Source organism: Zalophus californianus, chromosome 7 (genome assembly GCF_009762305.2).
Source record: "Zalophus californianus isolate mZalCal1 chromosome 7, mZalCal1.pri.v2, whole genome shotgun sequence".
NCBI lineage: Eukaryota > Metazoa > Chordata > Mammalia > Carnivora > Otariidae > Zalophus > Zalophus californianus.
The window spans coordinates 33,193,671-33,219,431 of NC_045601.1; the positions used below are offsets into that span (position 1 = coordinate 33,193,671).

Below are 25,761 nucleotides of genomic sequence, written 5' to 3' on the forward strand. Positions count from 1 at the left end.
AGGCGGAAGGAGGACTGATGCAGGCAATGTGAGGAGAGGCTCGCTCTGGCATTGTACCTCCTCAGGACATAGTCCATAGCTGCACACTGCTTATTCCATACACTGTAACATTTCCCCGGCTTGCCCTGGTAGGAGCCATGTTCGACTGTATACCACAGGATTCTTGGTAGGAGGCTTGTATTGACCTGTTTGCAATTTATATTGTTCTAGTGAGGTCTCTTGGAAATTGTGGTGCCATTTTAAAGGAAAGGAAAGAAAAGAAGGGAAGTTACAGAGGGTGGATTAAGGTGGAGAAACACTTTTCCTTCCACATGTTGAGGGGGAGACATATAGGTAAACGGAATTGGTAAGAGATCACTGTATGTTCATGTTTGATTTTTAAAAATAAATGTAATGATACATTCAGCCATTTTTAGGAGAAAGCCTGGAATTTTTTGACCTTGGCATTCTGTGTTTAATAGTAACTTGCATTCGTTTAGCATTTTGCACTTTACCAGGAGCTGTTGTGATGATTCTCCTGTGATCCTCACGACAGTCCCATTCTATAGGTGGGTGTTCTGCTGGGACCTTTCATTTTACTGATTTAGTTGCCAGCTAAGTGGCAAGATGCCATAGCAACATACATCAGACTCTGAATATGAATGTAATGTTCTTTCAGATTGGGAAGAGGACACAATTTCTTGGCAGTGACCTCTATTTTTTGAAACCTACTTTTTTGGGGAATGGGAGGGTATAGGATTTTTCTTGGGTGCAGGGAGTGGGGGCAGAGCTGGGGAGGATTGAGGTCTACCAGATGCCTTGTCTGGGGGGCTCTTAATTCCTTCTGGCCATTGGAGAGCCAGCCATAAGGGGCCTCTACACCCTGCTTTCTCCATACTAGTATCTCTGCTCTTTCCTTCTCATCCCAGTCAGGGTAACCTGCTACAGGGAAAGACAGTGGGATTATTTATTAGTAAGAATGTGACCTCCAGTCTGGGCTCTGCTGCAGACTTACCGCATAACCTGAACAAGTCGTCTAACTTCTGGGCTTCAGCTTCCCCATCTGTGAAAGGCAAGGGCTAGAAGTACATGGATGCCAAGATCCCTTTTGGCTCTAAATTCTTTATTCTATAAAAACCCCATTTTACTTGGTTGTATGTAGGGTGTTTCACAGGTGCTAGCAAGGTCTTTGTTTCTGCTTTTTCTGTGATGGGCTTTGTGATGGGTGCTTTTATTTTCTTTAACATCTCAGGCCAAGTGGGTGTCGTTGCCACATTATTAACGGTAGTATTTGTTCATTTAAAACGATACAAATGAGCCTAAACACTGTAAGTCTGTAAGGCCTTCCTTGGCCTCAAGAGAGTTGTCCACTTGGCTGTGCCCTTCCTGTCCCTTTGCTTTAGCCCTTATCACCCGTGGTGTAATTATTTACATATCTGGCCTTCCTGCCAGACTGGTGAATTTCTCTGAGGGCTGGAATGGGGAAGAAGCTTTGAGTCCTAAGGCTTTAGTGTCTGATGCAAAGGAGGAACTCAGCAAATGATCCTTAGACATAATTGAGTGAAAATAATACATTTTCAAGTAAATGCTGTGTTACTGTACTTGTGTGAAAGTATAATTCTAATAGTGATGCTTTTGACTTTTGAGTTAAAGCTCTTAACAAATCCTTTTAACACTTTTTAGATGGTTTCAGAGCATTAACTTTTTGATTAGGGATTACCAACCACCACCTCTTTATGATTTGTCTTCCACCATACCTGTTCCTATTCTTTATCTACAAGCCCTTTGTTAAAAAAAAAAAAAAAAAGATCTGGGGCCATATAGCATATTTTTTCTCCCAAAGTCTCATAAATCTATAGTACTTTCTAATGTTACATTTTTAAAAATGTGGTAGGGATAAGACTTTGCAAGTGACTCATACACAGTTGTGGAAATCATTCTGGATTTAGAACCTGACAGAAGCTAGACTGTGGGTGGTATGTGGTCAAAGGAGAACTTATGCATAGAAGCCATGGAACTAGTGCAGTGGGGTTGGTTTGTTTTTCTTTTTGCTGACATTAGATATCAGATAACAGTGATGAAATGTGGGCTGTTAGAACATTTTATAGACCAGTTGAAGCTCATCTAGATAGAAAAGAGTGATAAAACTTTTCTCCATGTTTGTTCAGGAAGTATGGTCTTGCATGCTGAGCGGTAAGTAGGAAGAATGGATTCTCTGTAAAATCAGTAGAATCAAAAATAGTGAGTTTTGGGGAGTACTTCTTAGGTTATTTTAGAGTTATGCCAGAAAAATATTTGCTTTTTTTTTCTGGTGTGACAGATGATGATAATTTATGCTTCTCAGGCAGAAGCTAGATGAATAAAGGTGGGAGGATTGAAAGGAATGGTCTTCATTGTCTTTCTGCAACACTGGTAAGTTTATTTTCTGCATAGAGTTTGTGTCTCTTATGGTTTGGGAGCTATGAGTGACCAGTTAGATTATTGGGTCCTCTACATCCTAATCAATTACATTTTTTGTTTTCATAAAGTAGAAGGTAGGACAGTTTTAAAAGTCAAGAAATTGTGATACTGGATTTAACATAAAATTCTATTTATATACAAACCCACATACACAAATATAGGAAAAATGTCTCATACTCTAACCCCAACCAACTCCGTTGAATACTTAAAAAGTAGCATTCTAAAAGAACAAAAAGTATTCTGAGGATAAACTTCTAATTCTCCACCCCCCCCATGCCTTTTTTAAAGTTTTATTTAAGTAATCTCTACTCTCAAGAGCTGTATGTTCCCCTGACCAAGCCAGCCAAGAGTGTAGGGGGTCCAGGGACGATATGAGAAGCGTGGGATGGATTGTAGAGATCTACCATTTATTCCCTTTAATGGAATAATGAGACTGTGTCAGAACATGACTATTTAGGATCTTCCCAAGAGAGATTTAATAGGTACAAATTTGTGTTAACAGTTTTTTTTTTGGGAAGACATTTGTGGGTGTTCACCTTATGTATTTTGTGTACTTCAGTGTGTTTAAAATCTTACTGGGCATGAATGTTTTAAATGACCCTGGACTTGGTTTGTGTACTTCTCTGCCAGTAACCCACTGAGTAACCTTGTAGAAGTTATTTCACTTCTTTGGGTTCAGTTTACTCATCTGGAAAACAAAGGTGTTAAAATAGCAGTAACACAGTGTTGGTGGAAAAGTCCATTGGCTTTGGGAAGCAGCCGTGCTTACCATTATACTGCCAACACCACTCACATTGGCTTTGAAGACTGATCAAATCAGTGTGAATGCTGACTCTACCACTTACCGGGTGTATGGATTTGGACACTTGTTTATATTTTCTGGGGTCTCTTTTTATCTTCCCAATGAATGGTTTGTTCTATTTCCAAATTATAGTGCCATAAAACTCACTTTCCTAGTTTCTCTTAATCTTTGCTTAAACAGTGAAATTCAGATGTCTTATGAGCAGGATCTTTTATATTGAAGACAGCTGAGGAGTTTGAGCAGTAGCATTGGGCTCCATTATTAAGAAAGTAGGTGCCTTAACCAGCTTGGGCTGCCATAAGACAGCACCACTGAGTGACTTAAACACATCTCCTCGCATTGCTGGAGGCTGGAAGTCCAAGATCAAGGTGCCGGCATGGTCTGTTTCTGGTGAGGGCTCCCTTCTTGGCGTGTAGACGGCTGCCACATAGTGAAGCAAGAGAGAATAGGAGAGAATGAGAGAATGAGCAAACTCTCTGGCATTGTCTCTTATAAGGGCACTAATTCCATCATGGTGGCCGTACCCTTGTGACCTCATCTAAATTGAATTATCTCCGAAAGGTCCCATCTCCAAATATCATCACATTGGGAGTTAGAGCTTCAACATGTGAATTTTGTGGGGACACAATTCAGTCTATAGCAGTAGGAGAGTTAAGAGTGTAGGGGGTCCAGGGGTGATACAAGATGCCTGGGATGGATTGTAGAGATCTACCATTGTCAGCCTCACTGGATGCGGTGCTACATGTCAGGAGTTTGGAGACTTAGGGATTCCATAGAGTAATACGTTTCAGAAAAGGGTTTGGAACCAGTATTTTTTCAAGTATATTGAAGAAAATCCACCATTGCACAGCAGTATTTAATAAACACATTTAGCATTAAAGGAAGAACATAATCTAAATAAAAGATGATGCTTTGAATTGAATAAGATTGGCTCTACTTAAAAGTTCAATCAAAAAAAAAAAAACCCCAAAACTCACCAAATCTCCCTTTTGGATACTAAAGTTTACTTCCATTATATAGAATGGCCTTTTTTTTTTTTTTTTTTTTTTTTTTAAGTTTTGTGCTTATTTTGGCAGAGATCAGTCTCTTCAGAGATGCTACTGGAACATATTTTCACTAAGTTACCATAAAGCACAGCTTACCTTTTTCTACCTGTGGATACAGATGACAACTTGTTTATTTAAATATCTAAAGTGCTTTGTTGTTGTTGTTGTTGTATTTAAAAAGACTTTTAAGACTGTGTAGGTGAAAAAAAAAAAAAAAAAAAAGACTGTGTAGGTGAAGTGAGCGTGTAATACTCTATGACCTAAGAACTGCTTGTTGGAGAGCAATATGGTAGCAGGGTGAGGTTGTAAAAATGCATACTCGGATCCAGAGTCTATCTTGGTCCTGATTTACTAATGTAAATACCTACATTGGAACACACATATACACCGAAATTTAGACTGTGGAAATGTAAAGGGCAGAGGGTTGGGATTGTAGAATTAAGGAAGATTTAGTCATTCCTCAGATCTCTTTTACCTGAATCTTAAAATTAATGCATTTTCCTTTAGTGACTTTAAATGTATTTTGCTTTCCATTATGTATTTGTATTCATATGACCTATGGATATAGGATTACCTTTTGTAGCCATCATTTCTCATTTAGGATTGACAGTAATAAAGCAGGAATTTATCAGCTTTGTAACTGTATGATGGTACCTATAAATCGAAATTAAAACGAGCCTCTATTTTTAAATACAGTGTGAATAAGCAAATTCTTTTACAAATGAATCAAAATAGTCCAGTTTCCAAGACATAAAAATGAAATACCTTTGCGTCTACCCAGTTTTTCTGTATCTGAAAATGATAATGTTTATAGAGAAAGATAGATTATATGTTGTATACATATACTTTTGATGTCTTATTTGTAGGGTGAATTAAAATGACAAATAAAAACAAATTTGGGGGGGAAGAAAAAGTTGGGTGCAAACCCAAGGCAATGCCAAAATGATACAAAAACGGAGGAAAAATTTTTCAGCAATAGTAGAATTATAAAAACTATAATCATAAAATCAGTCGTTATTAAAACCATTCTTTTTGTAACGTGTTCATCTAGTGGGTAGAACAGGCAGCAGGAAGATGACTTTTTCTTTGACCCGTGTGGATTTTCTAGCTGAGGAATTGAAGGAACTTGGAACCAAGCTGGGCTTTTCTACTGAGCATGCCCTCCACCAGCAGGGTCCAGCCTGGGTGGGGCCAGGCTTGCTCATTAAGCTTTTGGAAGCTGGATTTCCATCAGCTCTCCAGTCTTCAAATGACAGGGAACAGAACACGACGGGCTCAGTGTACTTTTTAAAAAGCTGCGTATGTATTTTAAGGGGGAGATTTTGAGGAAATTTCTGTTGTCGCAGTGGCTTTCGTGGTATATGCTTGTTTGTTTTTGCTTTTGAAGAAAGTTTGCTTTTGAGGCTGTCAATATCCAGGGGACTGAAAATTTGGAAAATACTAATGTACAGAGTACATGGAACCTGGGTACGTATACTGTTTGGCAAGGGAACATGTTCTGTTATATTTGGTTCAAGTCCTATGAAAAGTGTATTTTTTGTGGCCAGAGTTTAGTTTTGGCCCACTTGTTTGCATTTTTCTAGGCAGATGTTGAACTTTGTTAGGTTATTTTTAACATAATTGCTTGTTCAGGTTTGACCTATGAGAATAATGAAGCTAGCTGGTTTATTCTACATACTTGTCCTGTTGTTCAGTCGATTTATTCAGTGTACAATATACTATATGAAAGTTAATTACTCCTAAAGGACAATGAGGGCTATGTAAGGTTAATACTGTAGTTAATTTTAAACTGTAGTTAATTTTAAACATGTTAAAGGATGACAGATGTCAGTTTATAAAATGCTTCATTTTCATGTTAACTCATTTAATGAAAAGAAGTTGTACTGTGACTAGCAGAGTTGAATTCATTTTTTAAAAAATTTTTTTAGCATCTGCACATTATTGGCCATTAACAGTGATGGAGAATTGTATGTTGTTTTGATTTTTTTTTTTTTGATGTTGTCACACCCTGAGTTAAATATGAGTTGAATAAAGGATAGGTATTAACCTCTTTTTTACTGAATATTTAATCTCTGGTCACATTGAAGAAATGGGACAACTCCCCATTGTTGCCCAGGTTCTGATGTCCAGACTTAGAAAAAAAATTGTCTTCCTGCTTTTTCTTGATAGAATTTACCAGTCTCACAACCTTCTTTCAAATAGAGCCTTGTTTCCGTGTTACTTTCTAACAAAACAAGCAAAACCACTGTGATTACCAGATGATCTCTGCGCATTTCTTTATCGCCGACACTGTGGGGAACGAATGCTCTTCTACCCGCTGAAGTCATGAGCCGGTATATCTGCGGGAGGGAGGTACATGCGTACTTGGGAAGTAGAAGTTTTCTGTTTTGGGGCCCAACAAAGAATGGTGTCTTAAAACTATTGGCAGCTTGGGTGTGGGAATAAATAACTGCAGGTGATCCTGGTGATCTGGAGAGCCCGCCCGTCGGAGGCGCCCTGCCCCGTGTTTGAGTCCTGTGCCTGGACACGTGCTGGGATACCTTGATGACCTTCAGTTCACCATCACACCTGGATCGCAGAGTTGGAAAGGGAAGTTTTTAAACTTTGACATCGAGCTTGCTTGGATTTTTCTGGGACCCAGAAGGTTGAATGCCTGGCATATTCTCCAGCAGAATCGGGTTTACAAATGTTGAATTCTGAGATTCTTACCGCCAAAGAAAGAAATATATTTAGCCGAAGCAAAACCTTGTCCTAGCCAGCCCCACCTAAGAAGTAGTTGTTTGAAGCTCTTCCTAATAAGTGAAATCATCTTTGAACTAAACTAACGCTCAGAGTAGCAATATTTGTGGGGGGGAAAGGTTTTAGGCATTCCAAATGGCATGTCTCTAACTTCATTGTAGTTACAGCTTTTCCCTCCTGGGGTTGGAGGGTCCATATGCTAACAGTCTACGGCACCTTCTGCTGACCCACCAGACTAGTGTCAACATTGGGATCTGCTTACCTAGGCTAGAAATGACATGCAGTTTAGTCTCCTCTTTTAAGAATAGATGCTGTGCATTGGCATAACTCTTTGGTGGTGCTGTAAATATTTAAAATGGCAGAAGTGCTAAAGATCAAAATTTTAAAAGTGAATGATATTTTTTGGCTAGGTTTAGATATTTATGCCTGTTGACTGCAGTGTTTCAAAGCTTATGGAGAAGAGGATTTGAAAGTGTGAGATCAGTGTAGGCTCCAGCTTGGTGGCCTTGTCATAGTGTGGCGAGTTGATTGATTTTGACAAGACTTTGTCTTATGACCTATTAAAATGCAGCGTCTGCAGCCTGTGCATTTATCCTGTTCAGTTAACCTTGGTGGATTTGTCGTTAGCTTATTTGGGAAAAGCCTACTGAACTAAAGAATTAATTTTTTTAGCTAAAGAATTTGGAGTTTGATTCACACAGAAATAATATTAGGCCGGTTGTAGGTTACCAGTTGATACCAAGTGAGTTTTCTGATGGGGCTGGATAAGGATCCTATTCAGAAGGTAGCTGTGGGATGAGCTTGGAAAAAGCCTACTGCCTGGTGTCTGTTATGATGAGGAGAGATTGCTGGTGTTGGCTTTGCCCTGTTTTGAGCCCGGTTATGGATGACATTGGAAGAAACTGCACATTAGTGTATTTTTCTTTTCTATAAGACGTTATGTGATGGTGGTACAAATGTTTCCCAAATACTAGGAACATCGCAAAAGACACTTATCGAGAAGCCACCAGATTCATAATGCTGCACTAGGACGTGTAGTTACTCATCTGTACAAAAGTTTTACTCTCTTAATGTGAGCTTAGGAGCAGAAGTGGGCAGGGGAGAGGTGTAGACAGGAAACATGACCTTGTGCTTGTCAGGCCAATTTTGTTCATGCTTTTCCCTATAAACGTGGAAGCTGCTGACAGAGATCGAGGATGTTTATGTTTGACCAGCTTAGAAGTTTAATAAGAATCTTCCCATTCTGGTTTATTCCCCTTTAAAAAATTTTTCGACTTTTAGAGAAATCTGTATCCAGGTTCCCTGTTTGTACTCCTCCAGGAGAGAATAGGAATGATTTTTTTGGCCTACCTGCAAATGCACCACTGTTATTGTTAACAAAAGACACCTTTTTGTTTTAACTCTACACCAAAGGGGAAAAGGATAAAAGATGAGCAAGGTTTTCTCAGGAGCCGTGTGTGTGTGTGTGTGTGTGTGTGTGTGTGTGTGTGTGTGTGTGTGTGTATTTTTTTTGCAAAGAAGAATTGATTTACTTAAAAGATGTTGGTCTGCTCTAAAAGCTTAGGTTTTGAGCTTTCCCTGCTGAGGAGAGCAGCCTATATAGGGCAAGGGGCGGGTTTGTGATGCAGACTGAATTGGAGGCTACTGGAAATCCATTTCTTTAGAGGATGTAAAAATGATCTTAAACCTCATATGCCAGAAAATCAGTTTTATTTTAGGCTATCTTCATGCTGCTTTTAAGCTGGAACAGACTGGAAGGCTTTCGCACCCATACAACTCATTTGTGGGTTTTTTTTTTTTTTTTTAAAGATTTTATTTATTTGACAGAGACACAGCGAGAGAGGGAATACAAGCAGGGGGAGTGGGAGAGGGAGAAGCAGGCTTCCCGCGGAGCAGGGAGCCCGATGCGGGGCTCGATCCCAGGAGCCTGGGATCATGACCTGAGCCGAAGGCAGATGCTTGACGACTGAGCCACCCAGGCTCCCCCATACAACTCATTTGTGAGGACAGAGCTAGGTGACGGCGCAAGGTGGCTCCGTAGCTTATGGCAGTTCTGGCATTTGGATTGTCTCCAGGGAAGCAGACCTACCACACTGAGTTCACTTCATGCATTGGATATTGTAATGCAAAATACTGTTCTCTTAATAAAGCTTTTAAGTGCTTCAGTTTGTGCAGACTTTTCACTGAAAAATGTGTCTCCCATATTTATACCTCTATACCTCATCTACCTAATGTCCTCTCACCATTCCCCATAATAATCATTGTCATTTCTCTTTGGTGTCCTTCCCTATTTTTTTTTTGTGCAAATAGATGCAAGTATGTATATGTGTATTCACATATTTATAACCACCACACGCCTGGCTTTCAACCTGTAGGGTTTCATATATCGTGTGTGATCTGAATCTTGCTTTTTGTACTTCACAGTGTAACTCGGAGATATTTCTGTAACTGGGATGACTACCTTCTTTTTATTTCTTTATAGTTGCATGATATTTTGTTGTACTATTGCTTTATAGCTGCATAGTATTCTGTATAATGTCACCTTTTGATGGGCATTGATCTTTTGCTACTGCAATGTTGTTATGAATCATCCAAACATAATTATTTTACATTACATATGTACAGGTGTGTCTATAGGATACATTCCCGCAAGCAGGATAACTGGTTTAGAGTGTATACACATTTGAAATTTTGATAGCTGTTGGCAAATTTCATTGGTTAGTACCCATTTTCTCTTCTGGCAATTATATAAGAATGCCTCTGTTTCCATAGTCTTGTTCAGTGATTACATGATGAAGCTTTTGGATTTTTCCATTCTGAAATTTTAGTTTTCGTTTCTTTTACTATGAGTGCAATGGAACGTCTTTTCATATGTTTGTGTCCTTTGTATTCCTCTTAACTTTGTACTTCTCTAGCCACTTTTTTACCCCCTAGTTGGGGTTGGTCAGCCTTAGCCAGTTCAAAAATCCAAAACAAAGTCGTTTTTTTATGTTGAAGAAATTTATAGCCAGGACTGTTTTATTTGGCTTTTTTATTCAAGTTACTTAAATTTTGCTAGAGAGCAAATAGATCTCCAGCAAACACAACTGAGAATGAGGATTAAGTACTCTTTAAAAAGTGTGATGCATTTTTGTATTTCAAGAGTGTTTTACCAGGAGTTCCCATGTAGGGCCATTGTGTGACTTCCTGAAGATACGACAGTGGTTGTTTCAAAGAAAACTGTTGGCTTCTCAAACTAGTAGTAATTTCTGAGTCTAAATGACCCAAATTTCTGAATCAGTGATGAGTGGTTTGAATATATATTAATGCTAGTCTTGCTACTTTCTGTCCCCCACGAGAGCAGGATTCTTTTCATCTGCTTTGCTGGTATCTGGTACCTATATGTGAAAGGACTCAAGAAACATTCTTTTCGAGAGAAGGGCCTAAAATACACAACCCACATCCTGAAAATAGGTGAAATTTATCAGGGGCTCGGTTAGAATGTATTGCTTAGGACTGTAAACAACAAATGGGTAGTAATAGTTTGATTTTTGCTTTTTCAACAGGTAATGAATTGTCAGGCGTTATGCTAGGTGTTGGTTCTGGGATAGTGAAGCTGTTTGGGATTGGTGTATGGTTTCTGGAGCTGGACAGCCTGGGTCTGAATCCTGGTTCTCCCATGTATTGGTTTATGTAGCTTTGTGGAAATCTTTATCTTGTCTTTCCTCCTTCATCTGTCACATGGAAATAACATTAGTTCCTACTTCAAAGAGTCATGAAGATTAGAGGAATTGCCACAGACAGAGTCACTAGAACAATGCTCAACAAATAGCTAATGTTGTCACTATTATTTCTGTTCTTACTGTTACTATTACTTTTATTTTTAGTGAACAAAGGGACATAGTTCCTTTTTCCCCAGAACCCCTATTTGATGACAGTGGCTCACCATTTATTATGAATTTACGATGTGCCAGGTACTTTAGGTAGAGCGTCTAATTTAATCCTTAGAGCACCCCGGTAAGTATGTATTCTATCCCTGTTTTGCTTACGAGGAAAATGAAATTCAGCAAGGCTAAATAACATCCATGGTTACATGGCTAGTGGGAGACACAGCTGGAATTCTAATTCTGGTCTTTTAGTTCCCAGGCTTGATCTCCAAACCACTATGTTATTTTATCCAAAGATTAGATAGCTTCGCACAGAAAGAATGTAGCTCCAGCTCTGGCTGTTTAAAAAAAAAAAAAAAAAAAATTGGGGCCCCATCTGAAAGAAGGAATTCAATGCAGTTCATCAATAATTTTGACCACACAATGCTTAATTGCTTAATGAAGAGCCAGCAGGGCTCTGGATGTCTCTATCACTTTGATTAGTGTGTGCTGTTGGAGGGTCCAATAATGACAAGGTTTATGTGCATTTTGATGATGAGAATGATGTCCGGTATCGGGATCCTAATGACTTCTGCACAGCATCTGGTTATTGAGCCCCACTCTAGGAAAGGGTACCTATTTTGGGAATAACCCTAGTTGCTTGTGGAGAAGACTTTGCCTGACACATATCTTTCTTGATGTCATGTTTTTAAAAATTTTAATTCTAGTGTAGTTAATATACAGTATTATATTAGTTTCAGGTGTACAAGTATAGTGATTCAACAATTCCATACATCATCCAGTGCTCATCATCTTGATATAATTCTTAATGAGAGCAGCAAGGACTTGGCTTTTAAAAATAAGATTTTTAGCACTTATCTTAGGTGTTACTGAATTGAACGTTATTGAAAATTATGTCTTGATTTTCATTGGGGGGTGGTTCCCCCCAATATATGAAGAAAGGGAATCTTTGAGGAACTCTAAGATTTGTTTCATTCTTATTTACAGTTAGAATAAAGAATCATTTATCTCAGATATTAATTCAGATACTAGGTTTTAAGAATTTGAGCATCAGGGAAAAAATGGAACATCTTGACAACCATGGCTCTTAGGTATGAGGGCCATAAAACCCAGTGGGGCGTAATAATTACCTGAGATAGTTCTGTATGTTTTCTTAGGGCTTGTTTTTTTACCACTTTGTTTTTGTTTTGATTTTGTTTTTTAAAGTAAGCTCCACACCCAACATGGAGCCCAGTGTCGGGCTCGAACTCAAGACCCTGAGATCAAGACCTGAGCTGAAATCAAGAGTCAGATGCTTAACCCACTGAGCCATGCAGGCGCCCCAGAGCTTATTTTTTAATGCTGGCCTCAGACTCTGCAGAGGCTAATAGTGGCTGCAAGTAACTGAAACCCCTGGCTCAGCTGTGTCCCATTGTTCTCTTAGCAGGGACTATGTTCTCTCACAGAAGAGGAAGCTCACATGTAGAACCTGGCTATGTGCAGCGTGCCGGCTCTGCTGTGTGTCACTTTGTCCTCACACGTTCTCCCTTCTTGGATCCTCAAGATGGCAACAGCATTTCTAGGAGTCAGGTGTACAGTGCTCAGAGACAGAAGAGGGGCCTTCTTTACCTTGTGGCTCTTTTTTAGAGGGAGGAATCTTCCCACAAGCCCACTAGCAGACTTTTTCTGCAGTTGTCTTGGCAGGGGGCAGGAGACGACCATGATGGCCTTAGGCCAGTAGATCCTTTTCTTGTGGCCCAGCCTGGAGCCGGCCTCTGCTGCATGCATGTGGAGGAGAGCAAGAAGCCGAGCAAAACTTTAGTTCTGGTAAAAAAGAGGAAATACATGCTCTGAATGTAATCTGATCCTGCCTCGGCTTGAACTAGCCGAGGGCTACAGTTCATATCTTTTATGTATGTGGGTTTAATTTAAGCCAGATGCTAGCTTATATCTTTACAGAAATAGTTCTCTTTTAATAGATTCTTTATTCCTTTAAAAACAAAACAAAACAAAAAGCCATAGAGTGTGTTAAGGTAACTAGGGTGGACAGCATTGGGTTGTTTAAAAATAACTCGTTAATCCTCACCATATAGATAATTTAAATGACAAATCGTCCCTTTGGAATGTAGATATTCGTATTTTAAATATGGAATATAGTATTCTATAGACCTTCTGACACTTAAGAAAAATAAACCTACAAGGGAGAGGAATTACATGCAGTCTGCTCTAATTACATGCGGTTGGCCTGTTTTTGTTGTTCCTTTCCCTCTCCAGATACTTCCTTTTCCTTTTTCTTCCCTTTCCTCTGCCCCCTTTTCCCTTCTCCCCGCTTTTTACTTGTATATATTTGAGAAGCACTACTCTTACTAGTTCCTAAGTAGAGTTCGGTGGCTGTCGAATCATTTCCATATTGGGGTTGCTGTTTCGTTTTTTCCTCACATTCGATGCTTTCAGGGAATGGGGTTGGGTATTAAAAGACCCTTCTCTTGGGCTGTAGGCTGCTGGGGGACATAAACGTAAGCCAGAGATTATAGGTATCAGAAAGTTGCTTTCTGTATATCCTCTGGCCAGTCACATTAGATGAAAACCAGTTTCATCAGACCTAGAAAGTGAGAACGTTGAAATTGTGCACACGTTGCCAGTATTCTAGAAGTTTGATATTTGTTGTGCAGCTTGATTTCTTTCTCTAAGTTCCCAGGAAAGCCTCTCTTGATTCCCTTACCACCATTTTGGAATTTAGAAGTGCGTACTTTTCCCTTTTGTAAATCTGGAGTCCCCTATCTAATGGAATGAGCTTTGTTGGTAGAAATCCAAGAGCTCCTATTGCTCTGATCTCAGCTGAGGATGAGAGTCACTCCGGCAGCAGCACCTGCCCTGTTCACTGGACACAACGAGGGCTCTTAGAGTAGCGCTGGTTCTCTCAAGGTTTTAAGGAAACATCTGGACCCAATCATTAACATGAACCCCTTACTTGAGGTTCTTTGGAGGAGTGTCTAGAGTTGTGTATCTGCTTTGCTTCGCTTGTTGTGGTACTCTGTTTAGGGGCCAGCGTGTTCACTAGCATGATGTTATATGGTAGGTTGTTTAGGTCGGTGATAGAGACGGCACTTTGGAATTTACTTCCCATTTTAAAGGTAAGAAAAAAAGAATGGTTTTGCATAACACAGCTTCTTACCTAACCAGTGCTGATCCACTGTTGATGGTTTTCTGCTTGGTCGCGTGTGAACTGATGCATGCTGTTTCTCATGGAGCCGCTACAATAATGAACACTTCTATCAACCCAGATGGAGTATGCCAACATGGTAATTGTGTCAAAACCACATGCTTGTCTAATGGGCTTGGCTGGTCACAGCAATATTCTTTTTGGTTGCTGATAAGTAGAAAGGTCTTTACTTAGTATGTTATATAACTATATTAATGATGGATTTTAGGTATTTGTAGTTGTATTTGTAATAGGTAATCAGTGGAATGAGCATAGCTGGAGTTTGGGAAACCACAGTACTGAGTTTGGCTTCCCCAGTCTAGCTTTGTGATCTTGGGCAAATCTCCTGTCTTTCTGAGCTTCAGTTCCCTTGTTGATAAGATAAAATGAGTCTATTAGATTAGACGATTTCATAGCACTCTGACTGGTACCTCTACGTGCCAGTCTAGATGCTGGGAACACAGCAGTGAAGAAAAGAAAAATCCCAGCCCTTGTGGGGTTTTCATTTTAGTGGGAGGGCTTGTGTTCCACTGCAGGAGTTTCCATTTTTTAGTGGGTGATGGAGTTTAATGGCTTATCCACATTTGAAACTCTCTGAGAGTCACCGGCATGATAATTACGGTGAATGGATGTGCTATAATCATGTTTTCTTGATGGTGGTAATTTGTTCAAGAAACCATGATGTCAACAAAGAAGGTAGTGTTTAGGTTTGAGCTTTGTTGATCTCTTGAAACTATTTTAAGAATGTACTTATTTACATATAATTATATCCACCCTTATTTTTGAGTATTTACAAAATACAGTTTTATACAATTAGCCAGTTCTATTGTTTATCTTGTTTTTTAAAAAAAAATTTATTTAGGGGGCGCCTGGGTGGCTCAGATGGTTAAGCGTCTGCCTTCAGCTCAGTCCCGCATCGGGCTCCCTGTTCCTTGGGAGCCTGCTTCTTCCTCTGCCCCTCTCTCTCTCTCTCTCTCTCTCTGTCTCTCATGAATAAATAAATAAAATCTTTAAAATAAATTTTATTTAGGGTGCGGTTAACATACGGTGCAGTACTGGTTTCGGGAGTAGAATCAGTGATTCACCACTTGGCATACAACACCCAGTGCTCATCACAGCAAGTGCCCTCTTTAATATCTTTCACGCATGTACCCATCTCCCACCCACCTCCCTCCTGCTTTTTTATCTTGTAGCTTGTATTTGGATGGATGCCACTGATCAGCTCTGAGGTTCTACAACTTAAAAATGTGAATACAGTAGTGATTGAGGAAGACTGCTTTGTGAGGCATAAAGGTGTGGTTGGTATCTGCGCTCCTCGTCTCTGTGTTAGCACCTCGTCTTTAATGTCTGCGCGTCAGCCTGGTTGTGAATGGCCAAGTAGTAACATTCAGACATGATTTTTCTTTGTGATGGGAACTCATGTGTAAATTTCTTGTTGGGGGAGGGCCAGCCCTAATTATAGTGAATCACAGTAGATTCATAATCTGTAGTCATTTTCACAAACTGGTATGGATTTTCTTTGAGGACTGTGCCGAGAGCCCTGGTTGATTCAGTTATTCCAACATTATGAAATACAGGTGAAAACACGTGTACACGGCTGTGTGGACTTCCATTCAGTGGCCTTGGACAAGTCGCTTAACTTTTACTCTCTGTTTATTACGTACAAAATGGGGATAATTCCTCCCCTGTAGGATGCTTTGAAGAGCAGAAATTAATGTGTATGATGTCTGACCCAGTAAGTGATAGCTCTTAAGATTAAAATACAAATATTAATGCTTCTAACATAATAGTGGAAACTTTAGTTTTATATTTCATTGCTTCTAAAATATTTTGACCAAAAGTCAACTTTACTTGATTGGTCTCCAGATTATTTCTCATAGCCAGAGTAATTAGAGAGCTACCAGTTATCTTGATTAGCTTGGACAAGGGTGGGACATTTTTATTTTAATTTTTACCAGGGCACTGGTTCAACTCTCAAAATGTAATTAGAGAGTATATACTAAAAATCAACTTTGGTCATTTCATGATTAATGTAAATAATCTCCACTTAAGTGGTACATGGAAAATGGGAAGGCAAAAGACCTTCTGTGCAATATGGGACCAGTTGAAGAACTCATGTAAAGGTCTTACTGGAATACATGGTTTTGAATTTTAAATACCTAATGGTGATACAGCCGCTAGAGAAAACAGTATGGAGGTTCCTCAGAAAATTAACTACCGTATGATCCAGCAATTCCTTTTCTGGGTATTTATCAGAAGAAAATGAAAGTACGCTAACTCAAAAAGGTATATGCACCCCACATTCACTGTAGCATTATTTACAATAGCCAACATGTGGAAACAACCTAAGTTTCCACTGATGGATGAATGGGTAAAGAAATTGTCACACACACACACACACACACACAGACACACACACACACACACACACACACACACACACACACACACACACGAGTATTACTCATTCATAAACAAGAATGGAATCTTGCCATTTACAATGGCATGGATGGACCTGGAGAGCATTATGCTAAGTGAAATGTCAGAGAAGACCCCTTAAGATCTCTCTTATATGTGGACTTTAAACAACAACAAAAATCAAGCTGATAAAGAGAACGACTGGTTCTCTCATTAAAATTAATTAATTTTAAATAAATTGAGGGTAAAAAATAACTTAGGCTTATGAATAATAACTTCATTCTATTTACCTGAATTTTCATTTCAAATCTTTGGAGAAGAAAGCTCAGTAATAATAGCTTTATAATGATTTAACAAATTATGCCTCTTGTCTTCCTAAATGAAGGGGATGCCTTAATATTTTGCACATTTTAGTTTATGTTGAACTAATATTTTCTACAAAAACTACATAAAACATATAGTTTAATATTGCTCAAATTGCCAGTTTTTGATCTTCAGGAATATTGATGATAAAATTTTTCCACAATATAACAGGCCGAAACTTATGTAGCCCCCCCAGCTTTATTTATGGGGTTTACTTCCCAGTTTGACAAAATACAGTGTTCACGTTTGGTGATCTGATGTCGACACAATAGAAGTTAAACATGTTCCTAACAGACCTACACTTAATACTTTTATACTTTATAGAGATAGTGAACTGATATGTGCAAATATTCAAAGATGGATAGAATTAAAAATAAATGCCTAAGAATGAGAAGTAAGATTGGCCCGTAAATGTTCTAGTTACCTAACGATTCCTCCTTTGTAGCATTGCCCTCAGGGACATCATTTGCACTCAGCTCCTGGTCTCACTGTATATTCCTCCTCTCCCTCATGCCTTTTCTGCCTGACGCTGAAATGTTGGGTGGGGATAAAGTTCTTCTCAGGCCCCTCTAAACTCAAACTACCCTTCTTCTCTAGGCAGTGTCCGTATCATTGCTGCTTTTAGCTGTCCCCATGTGATGGCACCTTGCAAATTTGCATCTCTCGTGCATATCTGGTCTCTGTTCAAGACCCATGTGTCAGGTGGTCAACTTGAGAAACTGGTCAGTTGCAGTCAATTCAAAACCAACTTTGTCTCTGTCAGACCCTTTTTTTGCTTGTGTTCCTTATTCCAGTGGGTGGTTCGGCCATCACCACAGTCTCCCGTGACCTGAGACTTTTCCTCCATGACCTGAGTCCTTTCCTGTCTTTGACTTGCTACATTCATTGTGGGCACCATGTCATGTCGTCTACCTCTTTACCACTGGATTCATTTCTTCTCCTTCACCTCGCTGCTCCGGCCAAAGTGCAGACCATCATCTTCTCATGTGTGGGTTATTGGGACAGCCTTCTGGATGTCTTTCTCTTTCAGGCTCTTCTCTCATCCTGTACTTTCCAGCCAGGTTGGGCTAGCCAAAATGTGGGTCTGATTACATTACTCCTCTCTCTGTAAAATGCTTGTATGACTTTTTATTGCTTTAAATCAACCTCAAGACCTTTCTTAGCATGATACACAAAACCTTTTATGTCCTGGCTTCTGCCTCTTTGTCATTGCTAATTCACCTTCCTTCTTTCTTCCTGTCCCCATAGCAAGCTCCCACTTCACTCGTACAGTGGATTATTGTGCAGTACTTGTGGTTTCCTGTGGGAGGAATATTCTCATGTTGTTACACTTCCCTGTGCTTGGCACATGCCTCCTATCCTGACTCTGTTGACTGAAGGCTCCTCATTTTAAAGCAACTCAGATATCCACTTTTGCAGAAAGGCTTACCTCTTCTCTGAATCTGGGTTAAGTATCTGTCTTGCGCCTTTTAAGCAATGTGCTCTCGACTTAACACCTGTCCACCACCTTTAGCTTCTCAAAGGCGGTCTTTTATTCATGTGCCCAGTATCTGGCACGTTGTAGGGGCCCATTAAATATAGGCAGGCTGACTGAATGTTTTCATGCTCACATATTGGAAATGAATAACATTTTTTTAAAGACTTTGAGAGAGAGTGCAAGCATGAGCAGGGGGAGGAGCAAAGAGAGGGGGATAAGCAGACTCCCCACTGAGCACAGAGCCTGATGGGGCTCTATCTCACGACCCTGAGATCATGACCTGAGCTGAAAGCAAGAGTCGGATGCTTAAAACCCGCTGAGCCACCCAGGCGCCCTGTGAATAGCATTTTAAGTTATTTTTTATTATTGAATTCTCACCCTTTTAAAGTTTATAATTCAGTGGTTTTCAGTGTATTCACAGGGTTGTACAACCATTACCACTGTCTAATTCCAGAACACTTTCATCACCCCCAAAGGAAACCCTGTACCTATTAGCAGTTGCTCCCTATTCTCTCCATCTTCCAGCCCTTTGCAACCACTAATCTACTTTGTCTCTGTGGATTTGCTTATTCTGGAAATTTCATATGAGTGGAATCATTCAGCATGTGACCTTTTGTATTTTTTTTTTAAAGATTTTATTTGTCATAGAGCGCGAGCATAAGCAGGGGGAGCAGCAGACAGAGGGAGAAGCAGGCTCCCTGTTGAGCAATGATCCTGATGTGGGACTCGATCCCAGGACCCTGGGATCATGACCTGAGCCAAAGGCAGCCACTTAACTGACTGAGCCACCCAGGCATCCCAGACCTTTTGTATTTTTTCACTTAGAATAATATCTTCAAGGTTTGTGTGTGGCAGCATATATTGTACTTCAGTCCTTTTTACGACTTAATATTATGGACACACACTTAATATGGACACAACCGTTTTGTTTATGCATTCATCAGTTGGTAGGAATTGGGGTTGTTTCTATTTTTTGACTAGTATGAATAAAGCTGTAATGAACATTTGTTTGCAAGTTTTGCTGGGAACATATGTTTTCATTTCTCTTGGGTGTATACGTAGGAGTGAAATTGCTAGGTCCTATGCTAACTATTTGAGAAACTTTTCCAGAGTGGCTCTACCACCTTACATTCTTGCCATCAAGGTTGAGACTTCTACATTTTCCCCATCCTCATCAGTACTTGTTACTGTCTCTCTCTCTCTCTTTTTTTTAAGATTTTATTTATTTATTCATAAGAGACAGAGGCAGAGGGAGAAGCAGGCTCCCTGCTTGATCCCAGGATGCTGGGATCATGACCTGAGCTGAAGGCGGACACTTAACCATCTGAGCCACCCAGGCGCCCACTGTCTGTCTCTTTGATGATAGTCTTCCTTTAGTGTATATAAAGTGGCATCTCATGGTGGTTTGGGTTCATATCTTCCTAATGACTGATGATGATGAGCGTTGTTTCAAGTGTTTATTGGACATTTGTATATTTTTTTTGGAGAAATGTCTACTCAAAATTCTTTGCCCATAAAAATTTTTTTTTGTCTTTTGATGAGTTATAGGAGTTCTTGATATATTCTAAATACTAGACTTTCATCAGATACATGATTTGCAAAAGATGGTGAAGAATGTTTTAACAAGTTTAATACTGATACATGCTACAACATGGATGAACCTCGAAAGCATTATGCTCAGTGAAAATGCCAAATGTTGCATAATTCCATCTATTTGAAATGTCTAGAATAGGCAAATCCATATGGATTGAAAGTAATTGCCAGGAGCTGGTGGAGGGGAGAATGGAGAATAACTATTAATGGATTACAAAGTTTCTTTTGGGGATGATGAAAATGTTCTAGAATTAGTGGTGATGGTTGCATAATCTTGTGAGTACACTCAAAACCATTAACTATGCAATTAAATGGTGAAGTTTATGGTTTGTGAATTATATCTCGATAAAGGTTTAAAAAAGAACAAGTGTATGTTATGTTGTGAACTATTCAAGATTTGTACCACTTTTGAAGATAGCTGGAAAATTTGCTACTGGCCAGGGTGCCAGGCCTTTTATCATTGTCAAGAGAAGAGAGATTGTACTCTCTCTGCTGTTCTTGTCTCTCTCTCTTTTTTTTTTTTTTTAAAGATTTTATTTATTTATTTGAGAGAGAGAGAGAATGAGAGAGAGCACGAGAGGGAAGAGGGTCAGAGGGAGAAGCAGACTCCCTGCTGAGCAGGGAGCCCGATGCGGGACTCGATCCCGGGACTCCAGGATCATGACCTGAGCCGAAGGCAGTCGCTTAACCAACTGAGCCACCCAGGCGCCCTTGTCTCTCTTTTTTTTTAATGTCATTGGGGGAGCTATACTTTAAAAAGTACCTCTTTGCTTATGCGAAATTGAGACAACCATTTACTTTCAGATTTATTTATTTTTTAAAGATTTATTTTAAAGTATGGGTGGGGGGAGGGGCAGAGGGAGAGAGAGAATCCTCAAGCAGACTCCCCACTGAGCACAGAGCCCACTGTGGGGCTCAATCCCAGAACCCTGAGATCATGACCTGAGCCAAAGTCAAGAGTCGGCTGCTTAACCGACTGGGCCACCCAGGTGCCCCTATTTTCAGATTTAATTTCAGTTTTTTTTCATTAGTTGTGATAGGATCACTTATTAGATGCACTTTTTCCCTACCCCTATAAATGTCTTCATTTGGTTCAGATTAGGGACCCTGAGGTACTTACCTTAAAATCACATCTACAAGGAAAACCATGTTTTAGGTTGAGTGGGATGGAGGGTTAGATTTTTGATTATAGTTTGAGTGGTCTAAGAAGACTAACTGCTGCATTGAAATAATGTTGGTATATTATGGGATTTAAATTGAAAAGAAAAAAAAACAAAAACCTTTTCTCCCCCAGATCTAATTTTCTCACTATTAAGCACTCCACATTTAGAATTCATCTTTATAATGCCTGACCTTTTTTTAATACCTCAGATTTTTGTAGAATTTGATTTCCCTATGTGAAATTGCAGTGAAATGTGTCTCCATACTTTCTAACATTATCAATTAACTTTTTGTATTATAGAATAAAGGATCCTAAGTAGAGAGAAAAGTAACTTTCCTTAAAAAAAATGGGAGTTTTGCGGGGAAAATTACTTATGGCTAGATGAAACGTAATAAATGTAATCACTTTAAGCTGTTAACAGTTTTAAGCTCTACCGGTACAGAATCAGTTAGTTTTATTGTGATGCCACTTCTGGTTCTTTGATTCTGATGGAGAATTCTGAGAGTAGCAATCTCCATTTTGTCTTGTGCTTATGAGCTTTCCTTCTCTACACATTTTCTCCCCATCATGTCTCTGCCCTTTCCCATCCTACCCTTCCTCATCCCCTGTTCCTTACCTCCAAACTAAAACTGAGAGAGTTTGTAAGATAACATTTTGTGATTTTTTTGTTTTGTTTTGTTTACAGCATAAGCTGTAACCATGACCACTGAAGTAGGCTCCGCATCTGAAGTGAGGAAGGAATCTGAGCCATTAGGAGCAGATGCCACCAAGGAGAAACCTAAAGAAGTAGCAGAAAATCAGCAGAATCAGTCCTCCGATCCAGAGGAGGAAAAAGGTTCCCAGTCATCTCCTACAGCTGAAAGCCAAAGTAGTCCACGCCGCCAGAAGAGAGAGAAGGATCCATCTGAGAGCAGGGGCATTTCTCGATTCATACCCCCGTGGCTTAAGAAACAGAAGTCCTATACCTTAGTAGCGGCTAAAGACGGAGGAGATAAAAAAGAGCCCAGTCAAGCTGTTGTGGAAGAGATTTTAGATCAAGAGCAATCTCTTCCTGAAGGAGAAAGGCAGGCCAAGGGCGATGCCGAAGAAACCGCTCAGAGAAAAGAGCCAGAGATGAAAGTTGATGTCAAGGAAGAGAAGCCCTCCGTGATCCGTCCTGAGGCACAGGTATGTTTGAGAAGGAATTGTCTGGAAATGAAAGCTTGGTGTTTGAACCACGTACCAAAAAGGAGTTGTTTCTTTGGAATCCTGTCCAGATTTCTTGTATTCAGATACTACTCTGGCTTACTGTGTCTGGAATATGGGGCCTGGGGTAGTCTGCCACAGCCTTCTCGTTACTCCCTTTTTAAATCTTTGTCAAAATAATAAGGCCAAGAAATTAACTATGCAAACCATAAAAATAAATTCATGTCTCTTCCTTTTAAGGTTAAACAGATACTCTCCGAATCCTACCACCTCTCTTTTTTAAATAGTATGGATTTTTATATCTTTGATTTGATGTAAGTGTTCAGTGAGTAGGAAGAAGTAGATTTGTACGTGTGAACATTTTGGTTTCTTAATGAAGCCTAGGTTTTGCCATGGTGTGAAATTATAATTGGAAATTTTATTATTTGAAATGATATTTAAATTTTAGTTGCCAGGACGTAGTTTCTTTTACTCATGTGATGCTGAAATTACCAAATTGGCAAAATGAGAAAATGGGCGGTGGATTGGGGAAGGGCAATATGGGGAAATACCCTTTTCGGCAAAATCTTGAAGTCTTTAAAAATCTTAGGCTGACAGTGTTTGTAACAATCGCGATTCTTAAAGATTTTCCTTTGAATACTTGGTCTTCTGCAGATTGGTTAGCTTTAGTATGAACTTCCTTTTTTCCGTTAACAGCCCACTGAAAGGGTAAGTAAGGAGAGAGAAGAGAAGGCGAAGGAAATGAAGGAAGACACGTCAGAAGAAGCAGCAAAGAGGGAGACCAAGGAAGTGCAGACCAATGAGCTAAAGGCAGAGAAGGCCTTCCAGAAAGCCAGCAAGAAGACCAAAACGGTCCAGTGCAAAGTGATGCTCCTAGATGGCACCGAGTACAGCTGTGACCTGGAGGTGAGACAGGGCGCCGCTGGAGAGCAGTCCTGATGCATAGAATGCGAGCGGAAGTTGAGGCTGCCCTCCCTGGTGGGGTGGCACAGTTGTGTATATTGTTGTGTTCCTATAAGCTAGCCTGTCAGTTTTGCTTTAAAAAACAAGAAAACCTGGAAGTGGGTCATTTCTATTACAGACAGTATTTCCTGACCGTCCGGGGTGGGTGGTGGGGAAGGGGGGGTTTGGCTAGTTTGCCCGCGTTGTGTGAATTGGCAGGTGTTTGTTCTGAATGGGCATTAAACAGTTGGACTATTACCCTTGTCTGTATGGGATTCACTTGAGGAGAACCAGTAGTGCTTGGTTAATTATTCCAAGAGCCATGCTAATTTCAGCACTTTAACCCTACCTAAGTGTTTTTTTTTTTTTTATCCTGAGTCAGCTACCGACTTAAAATCAAGCTCATTTTTTTAGTTTCATTTAATTAAAAAACACTCATGGTTTACAAGGCATATAATTCATTAGTGTGGATGTGACCAAAACCAATATAATTTTTTAAAGCATCTTGTGCCTTATAATTTTGTCAGTCAGAAGGGCTTGTTGCTTTTCATAGCTAAGTTACTTTATTTACAAGAACATATGCTAATAGTTGATGTTCACTGAAGAACTGTGTCAGCTGCTTCGGATGGATGATTTCACATAACACTTGTGAGACTCTGTATGAGGTAGGTATTTAGGTATGATTGTGGGTATTCCCATTGTTACAGTGGGCAATGTGAGGCTTAGAGAGTTGACGTAACTTGCCCAGACTTTCCCAGCTAGCTAGTGGGTGAGCCAGAATTCCAGACCTTGGCAGTTTGACTCCGGACGTCATGAACCTGACCACCAAACTACCCTGTTTTCATTTGCTACGTGTGAGAGGGACCTCTTTTGTTCACTTAAAATATGGTCTCTAAATAATCTTTTTTGGGGGGAAGGGGGGGGTCTTCTCATCTATTTAAATATTAAAATTACTTTTTCCTCATTCCTTGCATTCTTGCTTATTAAAATTAGAAGTTATACTTTACAATGAAAGCATTCATTCAGCTTGGTGAAATAGACCTATCTAGTTGAACAGTAGTTTATTATGTATTTAAACATGCATTAGAGTACAAGGTTGGAGGGTGCTAAGATGAATGACTCCTAGTCCTTGCCTTTATCTATTTTACTCGTTTTAGTTACAGTTATTCTGATATTTCAGTTATTTTAAGAACAGGAGTGGAGAAAGAGGATTAAAAATCCTTAAAGCTCTGAGAGAGACCAGGAGGGGCGGTGGGGGAGACCGACTGACACTGTGTGTTTGGGGTTGGGGGGACAGCAAGGAAAACAATGGAATGCTGGTCTGAACTTGACTCAGTTACCCTTGACCACATGTCCCGTGTTTCTCCTACCTATCCTAGAAGTTAGGGTGTCTGAATATGAGAACCAGCTTGATGGTAACTTGACCTTGAGCCAGAAGCCAACTTTATCTATAGAATATAAGATTGCTTAGATAATTCAGAAGGTCCCTGTTATCTCTGAATCTCTTTGTATCACCAAACCTCAAGATTCACCAGTGTGCTTTATGGTTTAAATATATTTTTGTGGTCTTTTAAAGTCACAATGTATGTAAAAACTACAAAAATCTAGAAAATAATTGACAGTTGTATATTCACCATAAAAATTTTAATCAGATGTTCCCATGTTGCCATGTGTTTCAGATTTTTTTTTTTTTTTAAAGAACTAAAACCTTCAAGACTTGGCTAAAGTCTCCTTCGCATCCCTCCTCTCTTGCTCTGTATGTCCCTTTTTACAGCGTGCAAATCTACTTTGTTTAGCTGCTGTCTAGCTTACTGTGAATGACTAAACCAGTTTCTCCATTCCTCTCCGGAGGCTCCATTTCTTTATGTAGTGTAACAATCAGTGCTTCAGTGAACATAATCGTACACCTTGTCTTGTTCACTTGTGCAGCAGTTTCTTCAGGGTAGACACTTCATAGTGGGATCTGGACGTTGATAGGATGCAGTTTTACTTCCTCAGATTTCCCTGACACTGCAAAGTGATCCCCAAAGTGGTTGGGCCAATTTAAATTCCAGTGAATAACCAACAAGGTGAATTTTTCCACATTGTCTCTACTTATTCGTGATGATTTGGCATTCATTTTGTTTTTTTTAATCTAGGGTTTTTGCATATCTTACCTTTAATTTTCTTCTATCCACTTTATGAGAGTTCATGACCTATGTTATAAGCCTCATAAAGTTGCATCCCTTTTAATATTCCCTGGAAAATTTGGATAAATGAGGGATTATCTGTTCTTTGGAGATCTGGTAGAACTTGCCTTTAAAACTATCTTGGCCTGGTGGAAAGAGGAGAGTTGGAGAGTAGGTTTTTTGTTGTTGTTGTTGTTTATTTTAAATCACTGATTCAATTTCCTTATACTGACTGTTTTTTCTTGAGTCAGTTTTAGTAATTCAAATTTTTGCTCGTAACTATCCATTTCATCTAATTTGATAAATCTCCTGGCATGAAGTTTTTCAAAGCATTGTCATCTTGTGCATTCAATTTTTATTCCATTTTTTTATTTCTAGTC

General features: G+C 39.5%; 1 protein-coding gene across 25 annotated transcripts in view; it reads left to right on the plus strand.

Moving 5' to 3' along the window:
• EPB41L2 (erythrocyte membrane protein band 4.1 like 2) overlaps nucleotides 1-25,761 on the plus strand; it is a 205,546-nt gene that overhangs the window by 75,538 nt on the left and 104,247 nt on the right. For 24 of the 25 annotated variants that reach the window (XM_027601138.2, XM_027601149.2, XM_027601153.2 and 21 more), the window contains 2 exons: nucleotides 21,772-22,253; nucleotides 22,968-23,177. In XM_027601138.2, the coding sequence (XP_027456939.1) occupies nucleotides 21,786-22,253; nucleotides 22,968-23,177 (678 nt within the window). In that variant the 5' untranslated portion in view covers nucleotides 21,772-21,785. Of the gene's footprint in view, nucleotides 1-5,564; nucleotides 5,755-21,771; nucleotides 22,254-22,967; nucleotides 23,178-25,761 lie in introns of those variants that run through there. The other variant, XM_027601140.2, reaches the window with a different exon arrangement.